The sequence below is a fragment of the Centruroides sculpturatus genome, unplaced genomic scaffold, assembly GCF_000671375.1.
Source record: "Centruroides sculpturatus isolate CEXI.00-Female unplaced genomic scaffold, Cexi_2.0 scaffold905, whole genome shotgun sequence".
In the NCBI taxonomy this organism is placed as follows: Eukaryota; Metazoa; Arthropoda; class Arachnida; order Scorpiones; family Buthidae; genus Centruroides; species Centruroides sculpturatus.
In genome coordinates this window covers 28,063-54,117 of record NW_019385129.1, presented here as the reverse complement: position 1 = coordinate 54,117, position 26,055 = coordinate 28,063, and the positions used below count along the sequence as shown (strand labels likewise).

General features: G+C 31.8%; 1 protein-coding gene across 1 annotated transcript in view; it reads right to left on the bottom strand.

Annotated features, from left to right (window-relative positions):
• Window positions 1–1,607: 1,607 nt before the first annotated feature.
• LOC111635177 (paxillin-like) overlaps window positions 1,608–26,055 on the bottom strand; it is a 50,185-nt gene continuing 25,737 nt past the window's right edge. Inside the window, exons 3-9 of the mRNA XM_023380068.1 lie at window positions 22,608–22,797; window positions 10,417–10,585; window positions 10,021–10,051; window positions 9,130–9,624; window positions 5,485–5,658; window positions 2,608–2,838; window positions 1,608–2,495 (exon numbers count right to left, since the gene is read on the bottom strand). Coding sequence (XP_023235836.1) covers window positions 2,229–2,495; window positions 2,608–2,838; window positions 5,485–5,658; window positions 9,130–9,624; window positions 10,021–10,051; window positions 10,417–10,585; window positions 22,608–22,797 — 1,557 coding nt within the window. The 3' untranslated portion in view covers window positions 1,608–2,228. The remainder of the gene's footprint in view (window positions 2,496–2,607; window positions 2,839–5,484; window positions 5,659–9,129; window positions 9,625–10,020; window positions 10,052–10,416; window positions 10,586–22,607; window positions 22,798–26,055) is intronic.

Sequence of the window (26,055 nt, the reverse complement as noted above, 5' to 3'; positions counted from 1 at the left end):
AAAAAGTAACGATAGTGAAGATTAAGATAATTACATTATAGCCAATCTTACCCGTTTTCACAGAATGCAAGAATTAGGTCCCCCGTTTCCAGACTAATTAGAGACCTGGTTCCGATTCTATTTCTGAACGTCTCCTGTTCACGTCCAGTCAAACGAACTATTTTCAACGTTTCTGAAACGTTTACAATCGTTCTATAATCGAACCAATATGCAATAACAAATTCGAATTTAAAACGGTTCGAACATTTTTTAAATCGAAATAGAAAACCACTTTCAGCCCCATATCTCCCGCACCCTTATAGCTATCGAGACGCAACCACCCCTATGCACGAATGGAGACTTGGGGCTACTACCACATACAAACACCATTCATGTGCGATGCGTAGTTTTGGCGGAAAAGTGAAATATAGGGACACACACGTCTAATATATATATATATATATATTAATATAATATAGATAACTATTACTTTATTTGTGGTATTTTGTAATTTGTCAGGTAGAAAAACTGATTTCTTTTTAGAAAACTACAAATTTATCGTACAATAAACAGGATAATAAAACAATAAAATGGCCTGTTTCGAGTAACGATTCCATGTCAAAAGCGATTAAGAAATATTACCTAACAAAATTTATTTAAAAACAAAACATATTTCTGTATATTCGTCCTTACTCTGGCAAGAAAGAGATTGTTTAACCTAAATGCGTCTATAATTGCGTCTTCGTTAGCTAAAGAACGAAAAGATGTGTAACGTGGACAGCGTAGAAGTTTGTTTTGCAGAAGAATCGCTGCACGACGTTGAAAAATTACGTTTAAAGGATGCTTTTACGTATTGTGAAAGCATCTTTCGAAATCTAGATCTAATTACGGCCGAGTGTTCGTTGTCCGTTTCGGAAGATGCAAAGGTGGTAGGATTAGTGTTCCGATATTTTCAACGCGATACCTTACACATGGTTCTCCTCCAAATTAGTTGACGACGAAGTGTTTTTAAACGTTAATCGAGTTTTTTCAGTGATGTATATAAATCTTCTCATTTGAAAATTCTAGCAACGAGTTGCGTAACTTTCCCGGCTTTAATAAAAATGTTATTTTTAAAATAAAATCTAACGGCCGGGTTTGGTTCTAATCGGACACCGGAACGTGCGGTAAGCGACAGCTTAAGGCGTTACATTTGCTTTCCGATAATTATTAACCCTCGTTAATTAGTAAGTAAAACCGGTGACGATAAACAATTCGAAGAAGCGACAAAAAAAAAAAAGAAAAAAAATTAAAACCGGCGAACGGTTGGCGATAATTTTTCGGAGTCACTCTCGATTTTGTACGTATTTTTAAGACCACCCATCGAAACGTTGTTGGTTAAGTTATGGCAACGCAACACTTGGGCGATGCTTCCCGGGAGGTCTTTTTAAGGGAAATTGGGCCCTACTTAGGCGTTACAGACGTGGAGAAAGCCCGGAAAGCTCCACGGGGCCAGCCCGTCCGAGCGAGGCGCGAGCCCGAGACTAGACTCCCAGTGTTCGGGGTACGAAGACCGCTTGGCCACAGGTGGGGCAAAATTTTTTAAAGGCACGACGGGTTTAAATATAACAAATATCGGGAGACGAAAATTGTTTTAAAATGCTTTATTGATGCATCGAGAAACGAAGATTTTTCACAGTTTAAGAAATCTTAATAACAAATTGGAACAAATTTCGTACAAAGACGCGCCTTCACCTTGTTTCCTAGAAACGGTCCGACTATTTTAAGTAAAGAAAAAAGCGCTTTTGTTAATCTTTTCCCAATTCTCGATATAAATAAAAATCTTCCAAAAAACGTCACGCTTAGGAATGCACTAAGACGGATTCCGGATAATCCAACCGGCCACGTATAAAAACCTTGACCAGGGCCACGCGGTCGGCAACATTATCCGGTGCCCGCGTATACGAAGAATTCCGGTTTGTTTTTACGTAATAAAAGAATTTCCACTGCCATAACGATACGTAAACGATTAGCGTCCAAGCTTTATTTAGGTCCGTCGGCACACCATTTGGCACGACGTGGCAAACACCGGAATAAAATGCCTTTCACCCAGATATACAATACACCGTTTCGTACGGAGGGGCGTATACAAAGTGGGCCGCCAATTACTATAGAAACGGGTGGGTCGGCCTCCGTCACGTAACTAAAAACTGCGGTTAACGTTTAGCGAAAGAAGGCGGTCGGAAGAGAGGAGGGGCGGCGGGGCGGGGTCAACCGAAGAGCTTTTCGAAGCAGGCGTGGCAATAAGGCTTGTCGTTCTGTTCCTTGAAAGTGCCCTTGTTCAGTTGCTTCAGGCAGAAGGAACAGACGAAGTGTTCGGGGTGGAACTTTCGGAACATGGCGGTGACGCATCGGCCGGTGATGGGTTTGTGACATCCGGCGCACAGCGATCCCCTCTTGGCATGGTAGTGCGTCTCGCAGTAAGGCTGACCGTCGTGGTCGTAGAAACTTCCTCCGTTGAACGGTTGCCTACAGTCCTGCAACGAATTAATCGCCGTCAGTCGTTTATACAATTTAGTAAAATAAACAATCAACGAATCGCTTTTTTATTAGGATTACCGTAATTTTTAATAGAAGTTTGGCACTCACCCTACATACGAAGCATTCCGGATGCCACTGACTATTCAGTGCGGAAATGTAATTTTCCGTAATGGGTCGGTTGCATCCGCCGCACTTGGGTGCGAACATGTCGAAGTAGTCCTCTCGACAGTAGGGTTTCCCGTCCTTTTCGTGAAATCCGTCCTCGCCAAACTGTCGACCGCACTGCGTGCAGAAGAAGTGTTCCGGGTGCCAAGTTTTATCCAGGGCCGTCACGCATTTCTAAACGAAACAAAATCCAATTACTTGGTCCGGTAAAAGGGTCTAAAAGGTAAGGGACCGTCTCGATTAAAATTCATTTAATTACATAAATTTAAACATTATACAAATGCATTAAAAATAATTTTATTATTAATATTAAATGAGATGATAGAAATCAATCTGAATTTGCAATTTCTGAATACAGGGCAATTATGCCGTCCGAGCGCCGTCGGATGTTAAATTAATTATTTATGTTATGCCAACTGTTCTAAAGGTCCTTTGTGGACCTCTGTCGTTCGTAATGTCTATACGAGCGTGGAGAAGTATCGAGATGCCACGTAAACTTGTTGCAAGCCGAGTGACTTTATCCAAATGCTCACTTGTAGGGATTATGTGGTCTCTCGTTCCTAAATGAAAAGAATCTGAGCATCCTTCCTTGTGGTTTGCATTGCAGACTGACCTGGCAGAATTGCTTCGTACCCCATTTTGATGGGGTACGAAGCAATTCTGTCTTTGGCTTTTGCACATCATATACTAGTCTGTTTACCTCTAACGATACTTCTTTTATATTCTCTATTAGACTTCCAAATTGATGGAAAATCCCTGTCCGGTGGAATGGTGATTTTCCATCTTCCTGGAGATTGAGATCTGCCGGTGTTTGGGTTTCTGCGGATCGAGAGCACTCTCAAACGGAGTGTTTATGCCATTATGTAAAAGTGTGTGGAGAATTTTTAAGTTCCGACATTGCCGGATATGATAAAACTCCGGTTTGTCACTTCCATCCTAAAAATTGAAATGTGAGTTTCCTTTCAGTTTCAAGACAGAACGTGGAAGCACCCAGTCTCTCTCGTCGACAGGTAGTTCACGCCAGAAAATTGAGAGACCATCTTTTGGGACTTCTATCAATGTCTGCCTGTGGTGTTCTTGTCAAATGCGTATGCTTATTAGGAAATGTTTACTTGTTTGATAGCCATTTGTCGTAAGTGAAAATGTCTTGGTCCTGTGGTTTTGTATTTTTCCACAATGCGTGCATTCCCAAACTCTGCCAAAGGCTATGCTCGTACTGTTGTACTAGCCACACTTGCAACTGCAATCCCCTCTGAACCGTACACAAATGCAATTGCAATTGACAAAAAACTAACTGTGTAAACGTAGCTAAAGATTGTTGCGTTACCGCGGCAATGCAACCGAGAGGTTTTGGCTTGGCCAGGCTCCTCTGGACTTCCACCTTTTCCCACGACTCTAGCATCTCTGAAGGAAACATTACCACCTATCGGTTGGGAAATGGCTATACCAATAATCAGAACTGTGTCACACAGGCGGAGCAACTACTAGCACACAGAGATAAATGTCTTTAAGAATGATAACCAGCCATTTCAATGTTTGTGTCAATAATAAAACTTAACTATTGATACAAAATAAAAAAAGTAAACTACTCCAAAAACTGTGCTTGCAAGAATACACATAATATATATCATTTATTAAAAAGTCTTTTAAAAAATTGATAAAACCAATTAAAGAAAGATCTTTAAATGAAATGGATATAAAATTTTGTTAAAATTCAGTCATAAAACACAAGGCTAGTGAAAAACTTCATGTCTGTCTCCGATTTAATACCTATATTAAAGAAAAAAAAAAGACTGCTTATAAAGAAAGAATAAAATAGCTATGAGATTTGGATTAAATTTTCTTAATCCCTCCTCAGGATTCTGATGTAAAACTCATTTAACTTATTGGAGTAAAGTGACTATTATGTCAGAAGTTTGAAGAGGGATTAAGAAAATTCTGCTTTAATATGATGCAATCTGCTTTCTCAGCTCTCTGACAATTAAACTAAATTCAAAGGCAAAACCACTGCTACGTTATTCTCTATACAACTCTCTTGAATTCCTTTCAGAAATTCAACACGTCCTGGCCGTTCACTGAATTGCCACCGAGATTTGTCTTATTGTGCACATATCACCACAAAAACATGCTTATTTGCAATGCTTGTGAAAAATACCCGCCACACTTACGCTCTTTAGGTCAGGTAAGTCGGACAGGACACTCCAAGCGAAACGTCTCAGATAACACACAGCATTGATTGTAATCATCAGATGACAGTTTAGAATAAAAAAGACACATGTAACACCTCAAAAGTAAGCAAGTATGTGACCTGTAGACTGATGTGAAAATGTGTGTGAACTGAGATAAAAGCATGAGAGCCAAGACACTAAATTAGTCTATCTTTTGCCATAAATAATCTTTTCAAGTCATCTGAGTGATAACATGAATTGAATGTTTTGCTACTCAATCTACTACAAACAAAGATTAATGACAAGTATCTTGAATAGAATTTCACCCAATCATAAACTTTTGTTTTATTGACTTAATCCAGTAAAAGAATATTGTTAAATATTTATGTAAAACACAATATTTGTAGACCATCCAGAAAATCATTTGGTTGGCTTTTCATAAACTTTTAATGTGATGCCATTAATTCAAAATTGTCTAAAATTGTGCCAGTAAGTAATTGTCTTTAGATTAAACATTAGATTTTGTTTTTTCTTTAATTTAAAATAACTATTTAAGCACTTCTAAAGAATTAATAAATAAAAAACCTTTCTGTATATTTTTCATTTATAGGTAATTGTAATTTATTGCAAGATAAAATTAAGTTCTACTCACATCCAGGATTGGTCCATTACAGTAAGCACATCTGGGAGAAAATATGTTGTGATAGTCTTTCTCGCAGTAAGGTTCGCCGTCACGCTCGAAGAAATTTTTTGTGCCGAGTTCCAAATTGCAGTGCGTGCAAGTGAAGTGTTCTGGATGCCAAGTTTTGCCTAGTGCAGTCACCACCTAAAAAACAACAAAAAATTGGCTTGCCATCAAAATCATCTCATAATTGAGTATATTCTTTTTTTTATAAACTAACAAATGATTATTTTTCATTTTAAATCAAAAATACCATTGGACACTTTATAAAAATAATTAATATCACCATCTAGAGGTCAACATTGTGTCTTAAGCAGAGCAAAGACACAATTTATATGTACAGTCGACCCCCCTATAACATACGTTCCTATAACGACAATTCCTATAACGTAGCGAAAAAATTGTAGCAACTTTCGTATAACGTACCTACTATAACGTCGTTTCGCGACAAGATTGATAGAGTCTGGACCAATAGTGGATGAGCAGCCGAACTACTTTCCTCCGACCCTGCNCCAGTTTCGTACTCGTGAGATTGGTGTTTCGAATTTCGTTGGACCGATGTGACTTTTTTCTTTTTTATAAAACTACTAGCTGCAAGGACCCGCTTCGTTGGGTTTTTATTTGTTCGTACATTTGTACGTGGTATGTAATATAGTTTTTTTTTTATATATATAAAAGACTGTTTTTCTAAGTAATCTAGAATCTAGCTGCAAGGACCCGCTTCGCTGGGCAAAAAGTTGTTCGTACATTTGTACGTGGTATGTAATATAGTTTTTTTTTTATATATAGTATTAATAAGCCGGTAAAAGATGCTTTGAACAGAACTAATTAAAAAATTGCGTATTAATTGTCGAGTAGACCATTCGGTAGAGTACGTGATGTTATATAATTTTAGGGGTTTGGGAGCTCGCACGGCCCGATTTTGGGGGACTATATCTTGTGAAGGGTCGCCAGTACGGGTGTGGTTCATTAGACATTTATTGATCGCAAAGAGGGGGTCTACCGGTAGGGGGTTCCCCCTCGCCACGTGACCTGCATTTGTACCAGTTAATGCAATAATTATTTGTTAAAGACACCCATTGTCGCTTTATGCAAGTTATGTTAACTTGCGAGCGTGACGTCCGCCAGCAAGATGGTGACCGGAACTGGCGTTGTTGGGCAGTTCCGATTTTCCGGCAACTTCCACGTTTGGAGACTAATATCTGGCAAAAGATCGACCGTCGGACTTTATTCTTTGCCGATAGCAATGTTTTGGTAGAAAAATAACCTAACGTTGTAAAAGTTTTGGACCGGTATCGATAGTTTTCGCTAAAAAACCTGCGGACGAAAAGGGTGTGGTCTAGAGGTTCTTACAAAGTGCCCTCTATCCTACTTTGAAATCTTCGGGTCTGGCCGACCTTAGCTGTTTAGGAACGGGCAACCCGGCCGCGTAAAACATATTTTGCGCCCCACGGATTTAACGCTAAAGATTCAATGCGCTCATTCCGGCCACGAAAAAACCTAGGTTTAAATTCGGGTACGGCTAGACCCAGTGGCGCGCACGAGATTTCATCTCGGAGAGCCGAATTGAACCAATAAAAAATATTTAACAAGAACTCGATAAAATTCCCACCTTATGTCATCGCCAATTCGTAAGTAATATAAAAATAAAACACGACACAATATAAATAAAAAAAATTAATTTTTAATTGGGAATATATTTTTGGAAAATTTTCTAATGTTTCTTTTACTTTGCGGGTGCCGGGGCCCTTTGGTCCACTCCTCGGGTGCGNTTACCTGTCTCCGAATCTACTTATCACTAGGAAAGCATTTTAAATAATATATGGTTAATAAAAATCTATTTTAAGCTTACAAACAAATAAATTTTAGTTTTTAATATAGTACAAAAAAAGTAATCTAAATTTACGAATGCGTGTACTGTAAATACAGTACATACTTGTATATATTTTAATATGATTTTATGTGCTTTAAACGTTTATCTAGTGATATTACGACTTCAATATTTGTGGCGGACAGACGTAAAGTCGAATAAAATAACTTAAACTTGATTTTTATTTTTCCATATACTTTTTTAACAAGCGACGTATAATCGGGAACGACGTAACTCGAAACCGACGTAAGTCGAGGTATGCCTGTACTTAGTCATAACAATATTCTCTTTGTTAGTATTAAATAGAAATAAAGTAATTTCCACTGTTTTCCTAAATAAATTATTGTTAATAAGCAATACGTAAGATGAAAATATTAAAATGCTTCTTGATATTTAAATTTTAATATAATGATTTTAAACCAATTAGAAATAACTTCTTATGAAGAACTTTACCACAATTACAATAATTCTTTTAACAATCAAAACCATGATCTCAGTGCAGGTCCTAATCTATTGATTTTATTTTGTTTTTTATAAAGACGAGTTATTGTTCTCTCTATATGCAAACTTTCATTGGCAAAGGCCCATTCATATTGGATATATTAGTAGAGACTTTATCCTAATGGCACAATCATTAATTCATAATCATTTCTCCTTGCCATAACATAAAGATTTGATTTTGTGCGACACATGGCAAAAATCTGATTATTTTGAAAAAGACACACGTGAGCCCATTAGTCCACTTATTTTTGTGCACTTTCAGGTTCAAATCAAAATGATTGTGCTAACTACACTAATTACGTGCTCATTACATGCTTGTGGTGTAAAATTTCTGTTTCACTCTTTTTTGACAAGATATATTTGCTTGTAAATAATTTCTTCAGATAGTACTAATAAATCACTAAAAATATTTATTGATAAAGATTTTGTGATTTTTGATTGTTTGTAACTCCTATATGAATTGGCTTTTACCCATGAAATTTTACATGTAGAGAGAACAATACGTAATTTATGTGTAAGATTACACATAAATTAGAGTTTATAACCAAACTACCTAGAAATATTTTTCTAGAAACCATATCTATGCTTTTCTAGAGACAGATGCCAGGTGTATAAGCTTAAATCTGCTGTTTTTTAGTAAAAAAACACACATTTTTTTTCTTTGAGTAAATCTGTTTTTGCTTTTTAAGTACTTTCCCTCACTAGCAACACATTTTTTCCATCTCTCAGGCACTGTGTGGATACCATGCCAAAAAAATTCCTTCTCTTTTGAGGCAAACCACTCATCAAGCCATTTTCAGATGTCTTTGTAAGAATCGAAGTGCCGCTCAGTAAGCGCGTGGTGCCTCGACGAAAACAGGTGATAGTCAGAAGGGGCCAGGTCTGGTGAATAAGCGGGATGGGGTAGCACCTCCCAGTTGAGTGTCTCCAAGTAGTTTCAGACCAATGTTGACAAGTGCAATGGTGCGTTGTCGTGGAGGAAAATCAGCTTGTTGTGTCTTTGCTGATAATCCGGCCTTTTTTCACGCAGCACAGTGCAATTTGATCAGTTGTTGGTGGTAGCAGTGGGCATTGACAGTTTCACCAGGTTTCAATACCTCATAGTAGACGATACCCTGCTAATCCCACCAAATGCACAGCATTGTCTTCTGTCCAAAGCAATTTTTCCATCTGCCTATTGTTCAATTCATGTGGCACCCATTTTCCGATCTTAGGGAATATGTTGATGGTTTGCCTGGATCAACCCACAATTTCTTGCATTTAGGATTCTCGAAATATATCCATTTCTCATCGCCAGTTACAATATGACGCAGAAATGACATTCTTTTTTGTCTGGCGAGCAAGATTTTGCATGTATTTTGGCATTGCTCCATCTGCCTATCGTTCAATTCATATGGCACCCATTTTCCGATCTTCTGAATCTTTCCCATGGCATGTAGATGCATGGAAATGGCTGGCTGAGTAACACCCAATTGCTCGGCAAGCATTTTTTGTGATTGGGTATCATTCTCATCCAAAAGAGCCTGCAGTTGATGGTCCTCAATCTTCCTGGGCTGATTTTCACACTTCTTGTCGCTCAAGTCAAAATTGCCGTCTTTGAACTGACGAAACCAATCTCTGCACGTGGTTTCTGATAAAGCACTGTTGCCATGGGCCTCCACAAGCATTCGATGTGCTTTGGCAGCCGATTTATTCAAAGTGAAGCAGAAAAGCAAAGCTTGCCACATATGCTCTTTTTTCTGGCACAAAAGTAGACATGATTACCAAAGGAAAAATGTATGTTGTTGTATGAAATAGTTGATGATCTGCACTGATTAATGTTGACAGATGTCAAAATCATCAAAAAAAGTATGGTGTTATCAGGGTAGCTTAATACACTCACTTACATCATCTATTAGCAAACAGTGGATTTAAGCTTATACACCTGGTATTTTGGCCGTCACTGTACGACTTTCTATGCCTTAAATATACGTGTCCTCCTTGCCAACGAACAACATAAAAAGTCTCAAAACAATTTGATTGCAAAAATATGTTGTGCCAAAAATCAAGCATAGAAAAAATCAATAAATTTTAAAATTATGGGCAGTTTCAATAAGTATCTGAAAGAAAATTTTTAATTAATAAAATAAAAATACTTGTATTAAATGTTTGTTTGAACAGCAGCAACTGAAGTTATTGTTAGAATAATCATAATCATATGAAATAATACTTTGGCAAGAGACAAAAACTATGAAATAATACAATAGAAGGTAATTTGTTCATGACATTTTTACGTAACACACAATGCTTTGCTGTTCTAGAATATTTTTGTACAATGAAACTAAGTAATGTTTTCCATTAAAAATGACACAAATTTATGCAATAACATTAAAATTTGCAGTGTTCTGTAATAAATGAAATTTTTAAATTTGATTCACCGAACAATACAGATGAAATTTTTTAATATTTTATAAATCTTCACTAATTTTCGATAAATATTGCTAATCTAATTCTGCAAAATTTATAGACTCAAACGATATGATCGTACTTACTAACTACTGTGTTTTGGAACAGCACTCTGCAGTTCATCCAGCAGACTTTCCACGGAAGGTCTCCCGTCCTGCATACTATAACTGTTGGCGGTGCTGGGTTTTTGAGGGCTCTCTCTTTCATTATATTGCGGTATTGTGCTTGGTCCATTGCTGTGTATTTGATTCTGAGCTGTAAACAGAAACCATTTGGTAATTTAAATTAAAATGTCTATTGTTCAGACACACCTACAATGATTTAAATTATTGCAAAATTAACAAGATTTGACTTCTGATAAAAATTTATTTTTCCTTGATGTTTTCATTAATTCCTTTTATTACTTTCCCATCTCTTATCTACAACAGAGGGAAAGTATGGAAATTGATCAAAAAAGATCCTCCAGATTTTTACATTTTTGACTTGGGACCATGAAACATTAAGAAATGCAAAAAAAATTCAGAGGGTTTTTTTCTGTGTGTGGGGGGGCACAAGTTTATTCACCCTCTTTGAAGCTTAATAACTCCCGTGCTTTTTGTCGAAAATTTCTGAAATTTTGCAGGGAGGTTTGTGTATTAGGGGGATCAACGCTATTAAATTTTGATGGTTAAAGGTTGATGGAGTGGGGAGATAAAAGGGGTTGTGTGTTATATTTTCAGTAGGGTCAGACATAATGACGATTTTACTCATTATTAGCATTTATAATTTTTTTTTTATAAAACCCATCCCTATCTTCAAAATTAAGCTTTCTGCCATTTTATAATAGTTAAAAATATAAAAAGTTTTCGATAATAAAATATTGTAACAGATGGTACCACATGCACAATAAATGTTGCCAAGAAAGTTAAGCAACTCATTGTTGGATTTTTTTTTAACAATACATCACATCTTTTTATACAAAAAAAATTTCAGTTTGAATTATAAAATTCAGCCAAAAATTTTAAAATAACTTGAGGGATTAATTCTAAAGTCTGAGTTTTGTTTTCTTTATCTACTGGTTTCTTCACAGAAAAACTTTTACAGAAAAATAACTTAATGTAAGCCATTATGAGCAATGATGATATCCTTATTTACCCTGTTCCGACTTTCACATTTTCTTACGTTGAAGGAACACGTACATGTTTTTTCTGTTTCATTATTGATGAAGTGAAACTGCAGCAATAAAGACAAGAATAGATGAACAAGCTCAACATATTACAATGCTAAATAAGCTTTGTAATTTTGTTGAAAAATGACAAACTGCTTGCAGATAATCCTGTTGTGTTTTTCTTTTCATTTCCATAATAAAAGTAATTGCCTGTGCTATTGGCTTTTATGCTTGCATTTAAAGTCAAATCCAATGATACAGCCAAATATTTATCAGGCTACAATATGGCTAATTAATTAATAAGATATTAAGCAATATTTACTAGACATAGGCAGTTAAGCAGCCATCAAGTGTTAAATTTTAATAATTAAAAACTAGTTGTGTATACCCAATGATTAATATTGAGTATTGGGATGACGTGTTTATTGCTTTATGGGTGTGTTTTGTATCAAGCATTGTTGCTAGAATTGAATTTAAAGGTATCTTTCACTTAAGTAAAGACAACTGTTAAAGCTGCATTAACATTGGTATGTTTTTCTTGGCAAATAAAGTGTCGGTGAATTTGTTGTATTCTTGCTGAGATAATTTCTGATATAGATCTGCAGTTTAATTATGATAGTTGTAAAACTGCTAATGTGATATTGTATTCTTTGTTTAGAAGCTTATTTTAAAAAACTTTGGTGTCCATTTTATCTGCAAACATTTCGATCTGATTTTATGCAAGCAAAATGTGAATCAGACACATTATATACTTTTAAGTTTCCTTTTATTTTTAAATTAGTTACTCATTTTTATCATAAAAAATTTTGTCATCTATAAAAAAAAAATATTCTATTAACTGAGAATTTGCTCCAGAGGTTGGTGATTATTTGGTCAAATACAGAGTTACTACTGTTTTTGATTAATGTAATAGCATTGAGGAACCAATTAATCTCATTAATCAAGGGATACCTGTAATTTATTTTTGTGAATGTTTTATTTGTGCATGTTCTGCAAGCTTGTCCTGCTGGAATCCTAGATATTTATAGAGCTGAAACTCGCCAACAAATTCAAATACTGTCTCTATTTTCAAGTGCAAAATTGCACCTCTTCAGGATTGCCTTTTCTATGTGAAGTGTTTTGCATTTGTCTAGGCCAGGGGTCGGCAAACTATGGCACGCCACCTGTTTTCAATCCGACCCATGAGAATGATAGGAATTACTAACTTGGAAGTCCAGTATGATAAAATATTGTCTCAGAAGAAACAATTTCATTCTTCACATTACCACAAATTTTCAACATTCTACAATAAGTTCATTAAAAATGTTTTTATTTGTTTTTAAGGATCAGCAATAATGTGTATAAATATTATGTATGTAAAAAATATCCCTTCCTAATAAAACATAAAGCAAAAACAAAAAAAAAGTTATGAGTAAAGTACTGTACCTATTAAAAAAATATACCTATTCAAGTTTGCAACCTGGCCTGAACCTGATTTTTTTTTACAATCTGGCCCTTTTCTAAAAAAGTTTGCCAACCCCTGGTCTAGGCCAAACTTCATTTGTGTAACTTCATTTAAATACACAAACTCCACTGAGTTTGTGTATTTAAATGTAGATTTTGTATTTTTAAATAGGAGATTTAGCTGTGTTTGTGTAAGTACATAGCATTTATGTTGTCCACATATACAAGATGAAATAATATGTAATGCATTTGTTGCTGTATCCATATTTGTTTTATTGTTTAGCTTATTCAACATGGTTTCAAAGAGAATTTTGTAAAAACGGGTAATTTTATTTACCAAAAATAGTACACACTTAGAGATGCAATAAAGAAGCATATTTCTTGACAAAACAGAGTAAAATTATAAAGTATTATGCTGTTATACATGCCTTTGTACGTGGCAAAAGCATGTGTCTGAAATTCAATTTCTAATGTTTTATTCCTATTAAACTAAATTGTATTATTTGTTATAACAAATATGCTTCTACTTAAACTTTAGCATTTACTTCATGTTGTTGATAAGGAAGAAGTCATATTTTATTAAAAACACAACATATATTGATATAATTGTTATTAGGTGTAAATAATATAAGAATATAAGTACACCTATTGTGTTTTTAATTATCTGAAACTAAAATATTTACATTTAAGGTAATTATAAAAAAAGTAAATTTAAAAGTTTTATTACTTAATACAGTAGAGTCTCGAAAAATCGGCCTAATGTGGACCAAAGGGTGGCCGAGTTTGTGAAAATGCCGGGTTATCGGGAATGGGGTTAAAAAAAATAAGTATGAGTGTTTTCTCAGAAAATACTGTACTGTACTTGTATGTATTGTTTACTTGAGAATACAACAGAGAATAAACTGCCCAAATATCCTTAAACAAAGGAAAAGTACGTCTTTTATGAAGGCATAGAGCCTTTACTACATGAAAATGAAAATTAATGAATACATTGTGTACGGTAATTTATCTGATAAGACAGACCTCAGAAAAATACTTTATGAGGCATAAAGCTGTCTTTATCATGAAAATTAATTAACTAAGGATTTTTTTGCCCTGCCAGGGTGTGGCTGAGTTATCCAGAGAGTGCTAGGTTATCAAGTGTCGAGTTTTTGAGGCTCTACTGTATTTATTTATATATATTATCCACCATTTCATCATTGACACACAATTCATTAGGCTAATTAGCAATGCAGTGGTGGTCTAAAATTAATTAGAGAATAATAGCTATGGGATTTTACTTTATTCAAAAGAAAGAAAAATTACACAAATTTATAATACTCCACATAAAGAAATAACCATGCCAAGTTTCAAAAGTTTAGGTCAATAAAGTCCTGAGATATAATAATATAAACAGACAGCCACACACACAGAGAGAGAGAGGATTTTTGTAGAGAATCCAGCCGGCATTCACAGATTTCTCTTGCCAGTTTTGTACGGAATTGAAACAGTCAAATATCTTAGCAAAAATCAAACTTTAATCGCGCTTGATCATGTACGGTAGAAACTCAGTCCTATGCAGTTAACGAGATTCTTTTTATCCTTCCTTGCCCACTTTTGAGCTCCATCGCTTTTCCTCTCTTCACTAACTCTACTCCTACCTTTACTCTGCCTCTCCTTCAACTCTCGTCCCTCTCTCCATTTTCGCCGCTTTTTCTCCACCATTTTTTTAATGACTCTTTGTCTACTCTTGTTTATTATTTTCACAACTGTTTGTAAAGAGGTTGGATATGGACTGACAAGACTGCAGTCAGGGGGAAGGAGTAGGTTCAATAGTATTACAATTTTCTAAAGAGAAAAAGGAATTTTTTTTTACAGTTTTGGGCTCATGGAGTATCAAAATGTCAAAAAATGCAAAATCTGGAGGGGAAATAAAAATTTTACCAATTATTACGTTTTCGTACATTATATTCTATAACAACTGGGAAAGTAAAAATAATTATGAAATATAGAGTCGGTTAAGCTGACTCTCCAACTCCATTTAAATCAGCTGTATTATTATATGGAGTAAATTTAAAAGCAATTTGCATTTCTAGTAATTTTTTCAATAGTAAAAAAAATTATTTTAGAATTTATGTTATATAATTTCATCCAGTTGTTTACGTTAATTCTATTAACTTGAGAAAACTAAATCTTTAATTTCTAGCATTTACTTTTGCAATGTGAGATTTAAAAATTAATTAATATACTGGAATGAAGTACATGCAACATTCATACACTAAAAAATTATTCAAAACATCTAGAATTTGACTCTTCAAATAGTTAGAGCCTAATGATGACTAATTAAATTAGCTGAAAATGTTTGTGTGGAAATTAAATATCAGAAACTAAAAGTTTAGTTACTTAGTTCAGATGGTAGAAAAGATAATTTTATTTACTTTTCACATAAATTCCTCTGTTTGGGTGTTTTTCCACAAACATTATTCTGATATAAGTGATTCTTCTTTAAATCCGAATCAACTTTTTTGTAAAATAATTAAACAATGCATTTTTAAAAGATTGACTACATTTATAATGAAAGAAAAATCAAGAGTGTAGATTGGAAAAACTGTTGACATAAGTTTGAATTAAGTTTTTGGATACTTTGACTGCAAACAATCATATATAGAATGAAAAAATACTTTAAACTTGTAATTACTGACCAATTTAAGAAATTAAACAATTCTGACAATATTCTTTACATAAAGTAAGCTGTAATAAATGAATAATGACAAAATATAATAGAGTGCATTTAGTTCATTTTGATGGAACAAATTATAGTAACAAGTATTATGAGTCACACAGCTTTAACAGCAAGGGTCAAGTTAATGTGATGCAAGTAGTTGTTGTATTGTACAGTATTTGTATGATTATTACAGATCGTGGAGAAATGCTATTGAATAGTATATTAGACAGGAAACGGACGATGAGTCTTCATTATCACTGCGTTATTTATAAATGTGAATTTTTTTCATTAATTAGTAAAACAATCTGCTAATTACATTATTTGAATGTAATCTTGGCAGTATAGCAAATATTAAGAAACTCCCTTCTGAATATTGGAGATTTGCAACATTTATTCTTTCTCAATTTGATTATAATCTTTAATATAAAATAAACCCTTGATCTGTAATAGTTATAAATTCAACTTTCATATCATGACATTTGACAGCAGTAAAGTTTGTCATTATTTCTATGGTACTAACAAGAAAAATAACTTATAAAACATATGTTTTGAACAGCAAAAATTTGTATCTGATACGATATAAACTATTTGGAATGTTTTGAAACAAAACAAAAAAAAAGCATGTTTACTTTCCTAATTAATAAATGGAATAAATAGTTGATATATTTCCAATTATCAATAATACAGATATAATTTATATAAAAAAAGCAACTTTTAAAACTGATAACTTGTATTAGTATATGGGTATTTTAGAGTTGCAGTTGTTTTTTCTAGATTTTTTGTACTCAAAGTGTGAATTAATTTTGTTCAAATAATTACATACATTTATCTACAAATTATGTCAGAATAAATCAACAAATAACAAAATATTTATATTATTTTCAAATTTCTATTATTTAGAATTTTAAAAATACTGTACTTATCATTTATTAATGCTTGATAGCATATTTAGATATATAATCATTAATTTGATTATCTATTTCTTACAGAATATAATTTTTATTTATACACATTAATTAAATATAAAGTAAAAAGAACACTTACACTTGTTATATGATAATAATAATAATAAATTTTAGTATTATATAAAAGAAATATTATATTTAAATTGTTATTCAAAAGTTTTTAAATTTTGATAATCATATTAATATAGATAATATTAAAGAAATGTTTTGCTTTAGATAAGCAGAAAATTTTACAATAAATACTGTATTTTTAGTGTTTTATTAGATCAGTCTTAGTATTATATTCTTTTTTGAAGTGTTAGCTTAAATTTATTTAGATTAAACATAAGATAAATGTTTTATAAATAGCTTAAGAGGAGAAAATAAAATTTAATAGAAAACATTGAAATTTGGGTTTCTGACCCAAATTACTAATTATTTCCTAATTTTTGTATCTAATCCTTCTTACAAGTATTAAATAAAAAGTTTGAGATTTCTCATTAACATCTGACCACATTGTTAATATCCATTTTAACATTGTATTTTAAATTAACATAGAAATATTAACTATAATTTAATGATTTAATGATTTAATTCATTTAATGAGTATCTTTCTGTTAATCAAATTTTACTTTATCTTCTATTTATCATGCTAATTTTAATAGTTTAATTTCAATAGTTTAGCATTTTCCTCAAGGTCAGATTTTTATCATAAGAATTTGAAAAGTAACGAGCAAAATCATTTTCAATTATTGGAAAAGAACTTCATAAAACTATTAGATCAATATTAATGAGTTTTACAGTCAAGGTAATACTCATCCAATTTTCTAAGTAAATAACCTAATGTTTTCATTCATAGATTGACATATATTTCAGTACAATTATCTACATGAAAGTTTCAATCAATAGAAAACATCGATAATTGTATCTGGAAAAAAAAAGTTTATTCTAAGTGCTGTGATTCAAATACTGAACTACAGCACTATCTCAATGTAAATTTTGATATCCTAATATATACAGTAATGTACAGTACATTATTTCATAATTTATAATGTACTGGAATTTCAACACCTACAAACAAATAATGACACTACCTGGTGGTGTGGTGGTAGTAGTAGTAAAACAGGTATCACTCTTAGGTACTACCTGGTAGAGAACATCCCAAAGTTTCAGCACACACACAGTTATTATTGAAATTATAGTGTACAATAAAATCAAGGGGGAAAATTTTGAACTGTATCATATTTTATTTTTATTTGATTTTATTGTACTTTTTTTCCCTAATGTTTAAGATTTAAAAAATGTATCACTCATTTTATTTAATTCGAAAAGTTACTCTAACTATCCAACATAAAAAAAAACAAGTCCAGAAAAATGACATTCTAAGTAATTACTTTGGTACCAGAGGTAGATGTTAGGTACCATCTCTTATCTGTATTAATAATTATTACTTAGTTTCTAAATATTAATTATAGCAATTGTTTGGCTTAATACAAATACATAGGTATTAAGCCAATAGGGCTTCGGATGTTGATATATATGCTGTTCTTATTTGTATAAATGGAGAAATCTGACAAGGGGAGCTAATATACCAAAAAATGTTTAATTCATAATTAATCTGTGGACTCCTTGAAAATTTGATTTTAGCATCAGTTCTATTCAGAAAAATTCAAATGTTTAATTAATATAATAATAATATTTTAAAATATTCAAGTAGATAAAAACAAAGGAAACAAGTACCAATATTTTTGGAAATATCTGTTCAATAGTCCTCATTATATTGCTCATTCAGATAAGTTGTGTTTTTACTTTCCTGATTCTGCCATAATTTTCCTGTTATATATAACAATCGGTCAACAGATATCTGATTTTTACATTTTTAAACTTGGGACCTTGAAATGTCAAGAACTGCAAAAAATTTCAGGAGTGTTTCTGTTTGTATTGATGTTAGGGTGTGTGTGGGGGGCACAATTTTGTTTACTCTCTTTGAAACTTAATAATCTTATGCTTTTTGTTGAAAATTTCTGAAATTTTGCAAGGTGTTTTGTATATTAGGGATTTGATGCTATTAAATTTTGGTGGTTAAAGGTTGACAGGGTGGGGATATAAGAGGGGGATCAAGTGTCATATTGCAAGTAGGGTCAAACTTAATTAATGACGATTTTCCTCATTAGCATTTACATTATTTTATAAAACCCATCCTATCCTGTAAATTAAGCTTTTTGTCCTTTTATAATAATTAAAAATATAAAAAGTTTTTAAGAATAAAATATTGTAAAAGATGGCACCACACACACAGTCTTAAATGTTGATGGGAAAGTTAAGCAACTCATTGTTGAATTTTTCTTTTTTGTTTTTCAAATATAAAAGTGTTTTAACTAATAATTTTTAAAAAGTCAGTTGACATTGGTTTTTACCGGCACAGAAATATTACCTTATTCTAATCATTAGCATTGAAACTACCATTGTATGAAATACAATCCACAAAAAAGAAAGATGGCATGGCTATCAAAAATAGGCAAAACAGGTGGATAGACACATTGATTATATTGTGCCATCTGATATTTATTGCTTGTATCTCAACATGCACAATATAATGGGAAGATACTGTATTACATAATTAACATGAATACATTGTATAAATAATTGCTAGCTGCATTCAAGTAGTAATATTTTGTTGCATGCAGAGTTTCCAATTTGTGAGAAATCTAGTTGTTAAAAGTACATATATAGGAATTGTATCAGAGCAAACAAGTAGAAAATCTAGTTAGGAATACTGGCTACAAAAAGCACTATCTAGTATATGCATAGTTCATGTCATTTCTGCAATACTATTTGACTTTGAATGGTAACATTTAAAAATTAATTACAAAGTAAATTCAGTAGTATATATCATAACATGTTAGATAAGTCAAGACAATTGTTCTTATAATATTTTACATGATTTAACTTATCATTTAGTTCCATTTTTATTGATTAACAAAATTAAAATATGAAAATAAACTATGTTAAGAGAGACAAAACCTGTCAGACTTTGTTTCTAGCAGTCCCAATTCATCATGATTATCCCACTGTGGCCGTTTTACTTATTTAATTTTTACCTACACCTAATTATACTTTTTCACTTGAAGCTCCATTTGATTTGATACAGATGACCAAAATCTTTAATTCCAATTCTATAATAATTGCAAAAAAAATTTAGATGTATTAATTAACTTGTTCAGCCAAAATTTTAAAATTAACTTCTAAAAATCTTAGTTTGTCTCTATAAGATATTTTATGCCTCATCTATTTACAATTTAGAGGTTCACTCACCATATAGGTTACACACACAACTAATTATTTATAGATATGACATTTGACAAATTCTTTAGAACATAGAAAAAAATTTTAATTTTAAATCTTTGATGTAATATGTTTTTCCTATTTCAATGATTGTTGTTAGTTCCTAAAAAAAACTGATTAAATTCATGTAAGCATGAGTTTCAAGATGTGAAAATATTATCTTGCTCATTTATCAACTTAAAATGGCAGGAAATGATTTATGTTACCACTAAAAATTCTTTATCTTAAAGAATTTTTTTATCACATTCTATAATATAAATAAAATTTTACTGGATCTTAATTCATTTAATGAGTATCTTTCTGTTAATCAAATTTTACTTTATCTTCTATTTATCACGCTAATTTTAATAGTTTAATTTCAATAGTTCTCAAGGTCAGATTTTTATCATAAGAATTTGTTGAATTAATTACTAAATTTATATTGTATTATAAATCTGGGTTTCATAAAAAAACAATTACAGAAATCTTATATCAAAATGTCAAACATGACAGGTGTCAGATTAAAGTATATACAATTAAAATTTAAAAAGCTTAAAATGTTTGTTTAACATAAAATTAACAAATCTTATTAATACAAAATTATGAAAGCTAAAGTTATTTTATAATCTGGTAATCAGAAAAAAAAACTAAACCAATTAGAAATGTGAAAAGTGTCCATTAATTCAATGCAAACTGAAACTAATATGTTAGATGTGAAAAATAGTGAAAACAGAAAAACAGCAACTATCAAATGAAAAATTCAAATTCCCAATATTTTCAAAATTATATTTTTCTGCATTTAAATTGTTTTATAAAAGTGTAAACAAATATGAAGCTATTTAAATCACACTTTTGTAAATCATGTGATTTTATAACATTTTGACATTTGGATTTTTAAAAAAATTTTTTATTAGATTTCTTTTAAAGTCAGCGTAACAAGTTATATCAGTTTAGTGTCGATGTAACAATAAGTAATCCAAATGCATCAGCATTTGGCAAACTGAACAGATTCAAATGGCGCAGTAATGTACTATTTCTCAAGATTGGAAATCCAATCTTTTACCTGATAGAATTAACATAATTTGAATTATAGTTATATGGAAATCTGTTATTCTTACAGAAAAAAACAAACTAACTGTATATGATTGTGTGTTTGTTTGGTAGAAATAAATTATTGTAAACTCCTTAATTATGAATTTAATATGTAAAACATTAATTATTATTTTAAATTTCATTTGTTTATGTGTGATTTAAATAATTATTTGTAATTATTTTTAAATTATTTTGTATAAGATATTTGTATAACATAAATCATAGCTTTGTTTTATTTACAGTAAAATAATTATCTATTAAACTGTATTACACTAATCACATTTTATTTTCTTCTATTTTTCTCAATCATGACTAAATAATTTTGAATTCAAAGAAATCTTGACTTTAAATTAGTAAAACTGATAAAATATAACCTTTTTAAAAATCTATTTAGAATCAGGGTTGTTAAGTTGACTCCTTAGTACAGTAGAACCTCGAAAACTCGGCCTAATGTGGACCGAAGGGTGGTCAAGTTTGTGAAAATGCTGAGTTATCAGAAATGGGGTTAAAAAAATAAGGATGAGTGTTTCCTCAGAAAATACTGTACTGTACTTATATATATTGCTTACTTGAGAATACAACAGAGAATAAACTGCCCAAATATCCTTAAACAAAGGAAAAGTACGTCTTTTATGAAGGCATAGAGCCTTTACTACATGAAAATGAAAATTAATGAATACACTGTGTATAGTAATTTACCTGATAAGACAGACCCCAGAAAAATACTTTATGAGACATAAAGCTGTCTATAATTAAAATTAATTAACTAAGGATTTTTTTGCCCTGCCAGGGTGTGGCCAAGTTATCCGGACTGCCGGGTTATCGAGACTACTGTACTTCTAATGTTATTTTCATTATCCTGATGATTCATTACTTAAATGGGAGATATTTGAAGTATTTAATTTTAAATTATATTAATTTAATTCTATTAATAAAAATACAGTTTAAGTTCTATTTTTTATTCTGTAAAGGCAGTGCAAAAATCATATCAAAAGCAGTTACTCTGCACTAATATAGTTAAGATACATGTTAAAACTGTTATTTTGGCTTTATTTTTTTTGAAAAGTTATTAACAAGTTATGAATTATAAATAATTAAATATATACTTCAAACATCATACATAGTTCAGGAATGTAGCAAATGTGAAGGCATTTCCCAACCCTCACTCTCTGCCAGTCCCCGCTGCTGCCCTTATACAAGTTTAAAAGTAAACATGAAAAAAATCACAAAGCAGTTGACTACTGGATGAAACAGAAAACAGGCACATCAGACTCAAATACTAGGCAACCTGAACAGCCATGAGGTAAAGAAGAATGTTTATTATTTTATTGAGCATTGTCGTATATATTACTGATTTGCATATTATATGCAAGAAACTGCCTTACCAATATGACAGCTCCTTACACAATAATATGTTAGTAATCTTAGAGCTTTCTTTTTAACATAACCTACCTACCTATACTATGTCTATGCAAGCTAAAAGAGATGTAAGTGACCCACACTCAAATTTCTAGTTATATCCTTGATAGATATTTGTTTTGAAACATATAATTATGATAACTCAAAATAAAATCACATGCAAATCTCAGTTTATTTCTAAAAACTTGAATTTTCTTACAATACCTTTCTTATCTGCATAATTCATAAATCGTGCAGAATTGAGATCTTCTAATAGTGTGTCAAGTTCTGACAAATTACTGCTCAGATTGGGATTGCAAGGCTGGTGAGTTCTCGAATTTGGCGCAGTTGTGTTGTTTGCAATTGTGGTAGTAGTTGTAACTTCCTTGATTACTTGCTGATTTTGATATATTGGCTATAAAAAAAAGAAAAATTTTTCTTATTAACTGAATTCATTAATATTTGTTTTCAATCTATCTTTACACAAAGATTATAAAGTGGCTTGTTAAAAGTATAGACTATTACATTTATATTTATTACAGATGAAATTTTTATAATAAATAACAATGCTGAAATAAAATTACTTCCTGCACTCATAATTTATAATTTGTAAATGCAAAACATAACATTACACATAGCATAAAACATGTGCTATGTAAGTTCACATTAATTTAACTACAGTAAGACCCTGCTTAACACTGATTCAATATAATGCAGTCTGCTTGAAGCCTAAAAAACACTCAAAATTTACATGGCATTTCATTAATTTGTACATAATACAATTATTCCCAAACACAAACCAATCAGCAAAACGTGGCAATTCATCTTAGCGCTGTACTTCCTTTACATCTATTGTTTATTTGGTGCAATTTTGGAAAAAATATATCATCATGGATGTTGTAGGAAATATCGACTTTGCTTAGCAAGAATTAACTGATAAATGCATGAATGGAGTGTGGAAGAATTTATGGCTGAAGGTATCCAAGAATTCTCAACAAGAAGAGCCTATTCCTGTATGGTTTAAGGTTGACAAAATTGACAACTTAATTGAAACGGGAAATGTAGACAAGCAGGTTTCTGGTGAGAGCCTTACCAACAACAACCTTCAAGAACTGTCAGAACAAGGAATTCATGTAGAACTGGAAAATAGAGATTTTGAAAACAAAGAACCCAAAGAACTTGCTACAGATTTCTTTAGTAAAAGTTTGGTAACAATAACCAAAATTGTTGATCAAATTGTAGCAAATGATCCAGATTTTGAAAGGAGTGCAAAAGCAAAACAATGCATTTTGGATGCAATCTTCTGCTACCAATATTTGCTTAAGGAAAGAAAAAAAAGCAACAAATGAAACTATATGGTTTTATCACAAAAAACAAGAATTTCAGAAAAGCCAGGACTTTTTATCACTTTACATTTTTGTGCACATATCTTTGTTATTTAACACACATTTTTATATCAATTTGCATAATAATAACTTAAAATTATAGTAAAATTTGCATATTTTTGGTTGCATGTTTCCCTTTCCCTATTTACTCTATGTTAAAATGACCTTGTTTAATACTGTTTCTCTTAATGCTTTGACGTCTAGGAATGCATCCGCTGCATTAAGCAGGGTCTTACTGTAATTGTAAACTAGAACAGCAGATAATCACATATTCCTGAAAATTGATTTTAATGATTAGATTTATGTCTAAATTAGTTTAAAGAGTTCTAGCCTGTTTCAGCAACAATTCTTTATTCACAGGCTATAGCTATTTAGATTTATACTTTACTCCAGTTTCAGAAGCTTATTAATTTGGTCATACCTTCATATATTTTTATGATTTGTTTTTAAGGTTTAAGGATAAAATATGCTATTGACTGAATTTAGTAAGATTTTGTATCAAAGTGGATTTTCTTGCTTTATTGCTTTAATATCTTGTCTATTTTTGTCTTCATATAATAATTTCATTGCTTTGTTCTGATAAAATTAAAGCCTAAATATTTCACTATATGTTACAATGTCAATTTACTAATTCTACCAAAACATAAATCCTTGTCATAGTATAAAAAAACACTGCTGTATTATAATTTGACTGGTCTAACAATTGACACCAAGTTTTATTAGTCCAGTTAATAAATTCGGAGAACTTAGTTTCAGAACTATACTGTATAAGATATTTGTATAACATAAATCATAGCTTTGTTTTATTTACAGTAAAATAATTATCTATTAAAATGTATTACACTAATCACATTTTATTTTCTTCTATTTTTCTCAATCATGACTAAATAATTTTGAATTCAAAGAAATCTTGACTTTAAATTAGTAAAACTGATAAAATATAACCTTTTTAAAAATTATTTAGAATCAGGGTTGTTAAGTTGACTCCTTAGTACAGTAGAACCTCGAAAACTCGGCCTAATGTGGACCGAAGGGTGGTCAAGTTTGTGAAAATGCTGAGTTATCAGAAATGGGGTTAAAAAAATAAGGATGAGTGTTTCCTCAGAAAATACTGTACTGTACTTATATATATTGCTTACTTGAGAATACAACAGAGAATAAACTGCCCAAATATCCTTAAACAAAGGAAAAGTACGTCTTTTATGAAGGCATAGAGCCTTTACTACATGAAAATGAAAATTAATGAATACATTGTGTACGGTAATTTATCTGATAAGACAGACCTCAGAAAAATACTTTATGAGGCATAAAGCTGTCTTTATCATGAAAATTAATTAACTAAGGATTTTTTTGCCCTGCCAGGGTGTGGCTGAGTTATCCAGAGAGTGCTAGGTTATCAAGTGTCGAGTTTTTGAGGCTCTACTGTATTTATTTATATATATTATCCACCATTTCATCATTGACACACAATTCATTAGGCTAATTAGCAATGCAGTGGTGGTCTAAAATTAATTAGAGAATAATAGCTATGGGATTTTACTTTATTCAAAAGAAAGAAAAATTACACAAATTTATAATACTCCACATAAAGAAATAACCATGCCAAGTTTCAAAAGTTTAGGTCAATAAAGTCCTGAGATATAATAATATAAACAGACAGCCACACACACAGAGAGAGAGAGGATTTTTGTAGAGAATCCAGCCGGCATTCACAGATTTCTCTTGCCAGTTTTGTACGGAATTGAAACAGTCAAATATCTTAGCAAAAATCAAACTTTAATCGCGCTTGATCATGTACGGTAGAAACTCAGTCCTATGCAGTTAACGAGATTCTTTTTATCCTTCCTTGCCCACTTTTGAGCTCCATCGCTTTTCCTCTCTTCACTAACTCTACTCCTACCTTTACTCTGCCTCTCCTTCAACTCTCGTCCCTCTCTCCATTTTCGCCGCTTTTTCTCCACCATTTTTTTAATGACTCTTTGTCTACTCTTGTTTATTATTTTCACAACTGTTTGTAAAGAGGTTGGATATGGACTGACAAGACTGCAGTCAGGGGGAAGGAGTAGGTTCAATAGTATTACAATTTTCTAAAGAGAAAAAGGAATTTTTTTTTACAGTTTTGGGCTCATGGAGTATCAAAATGTCAAAAAATGCAAAATCTGGAGGGGAAATAAAAATTTTACCAATTATTACGTTTTCGTACATTATATTCTATAACAACTGGGAAAGTAAAAATAATTATGAAATATAGAGTCGGTTAAGCTGACTCTCCAACTCCATTTAAATCA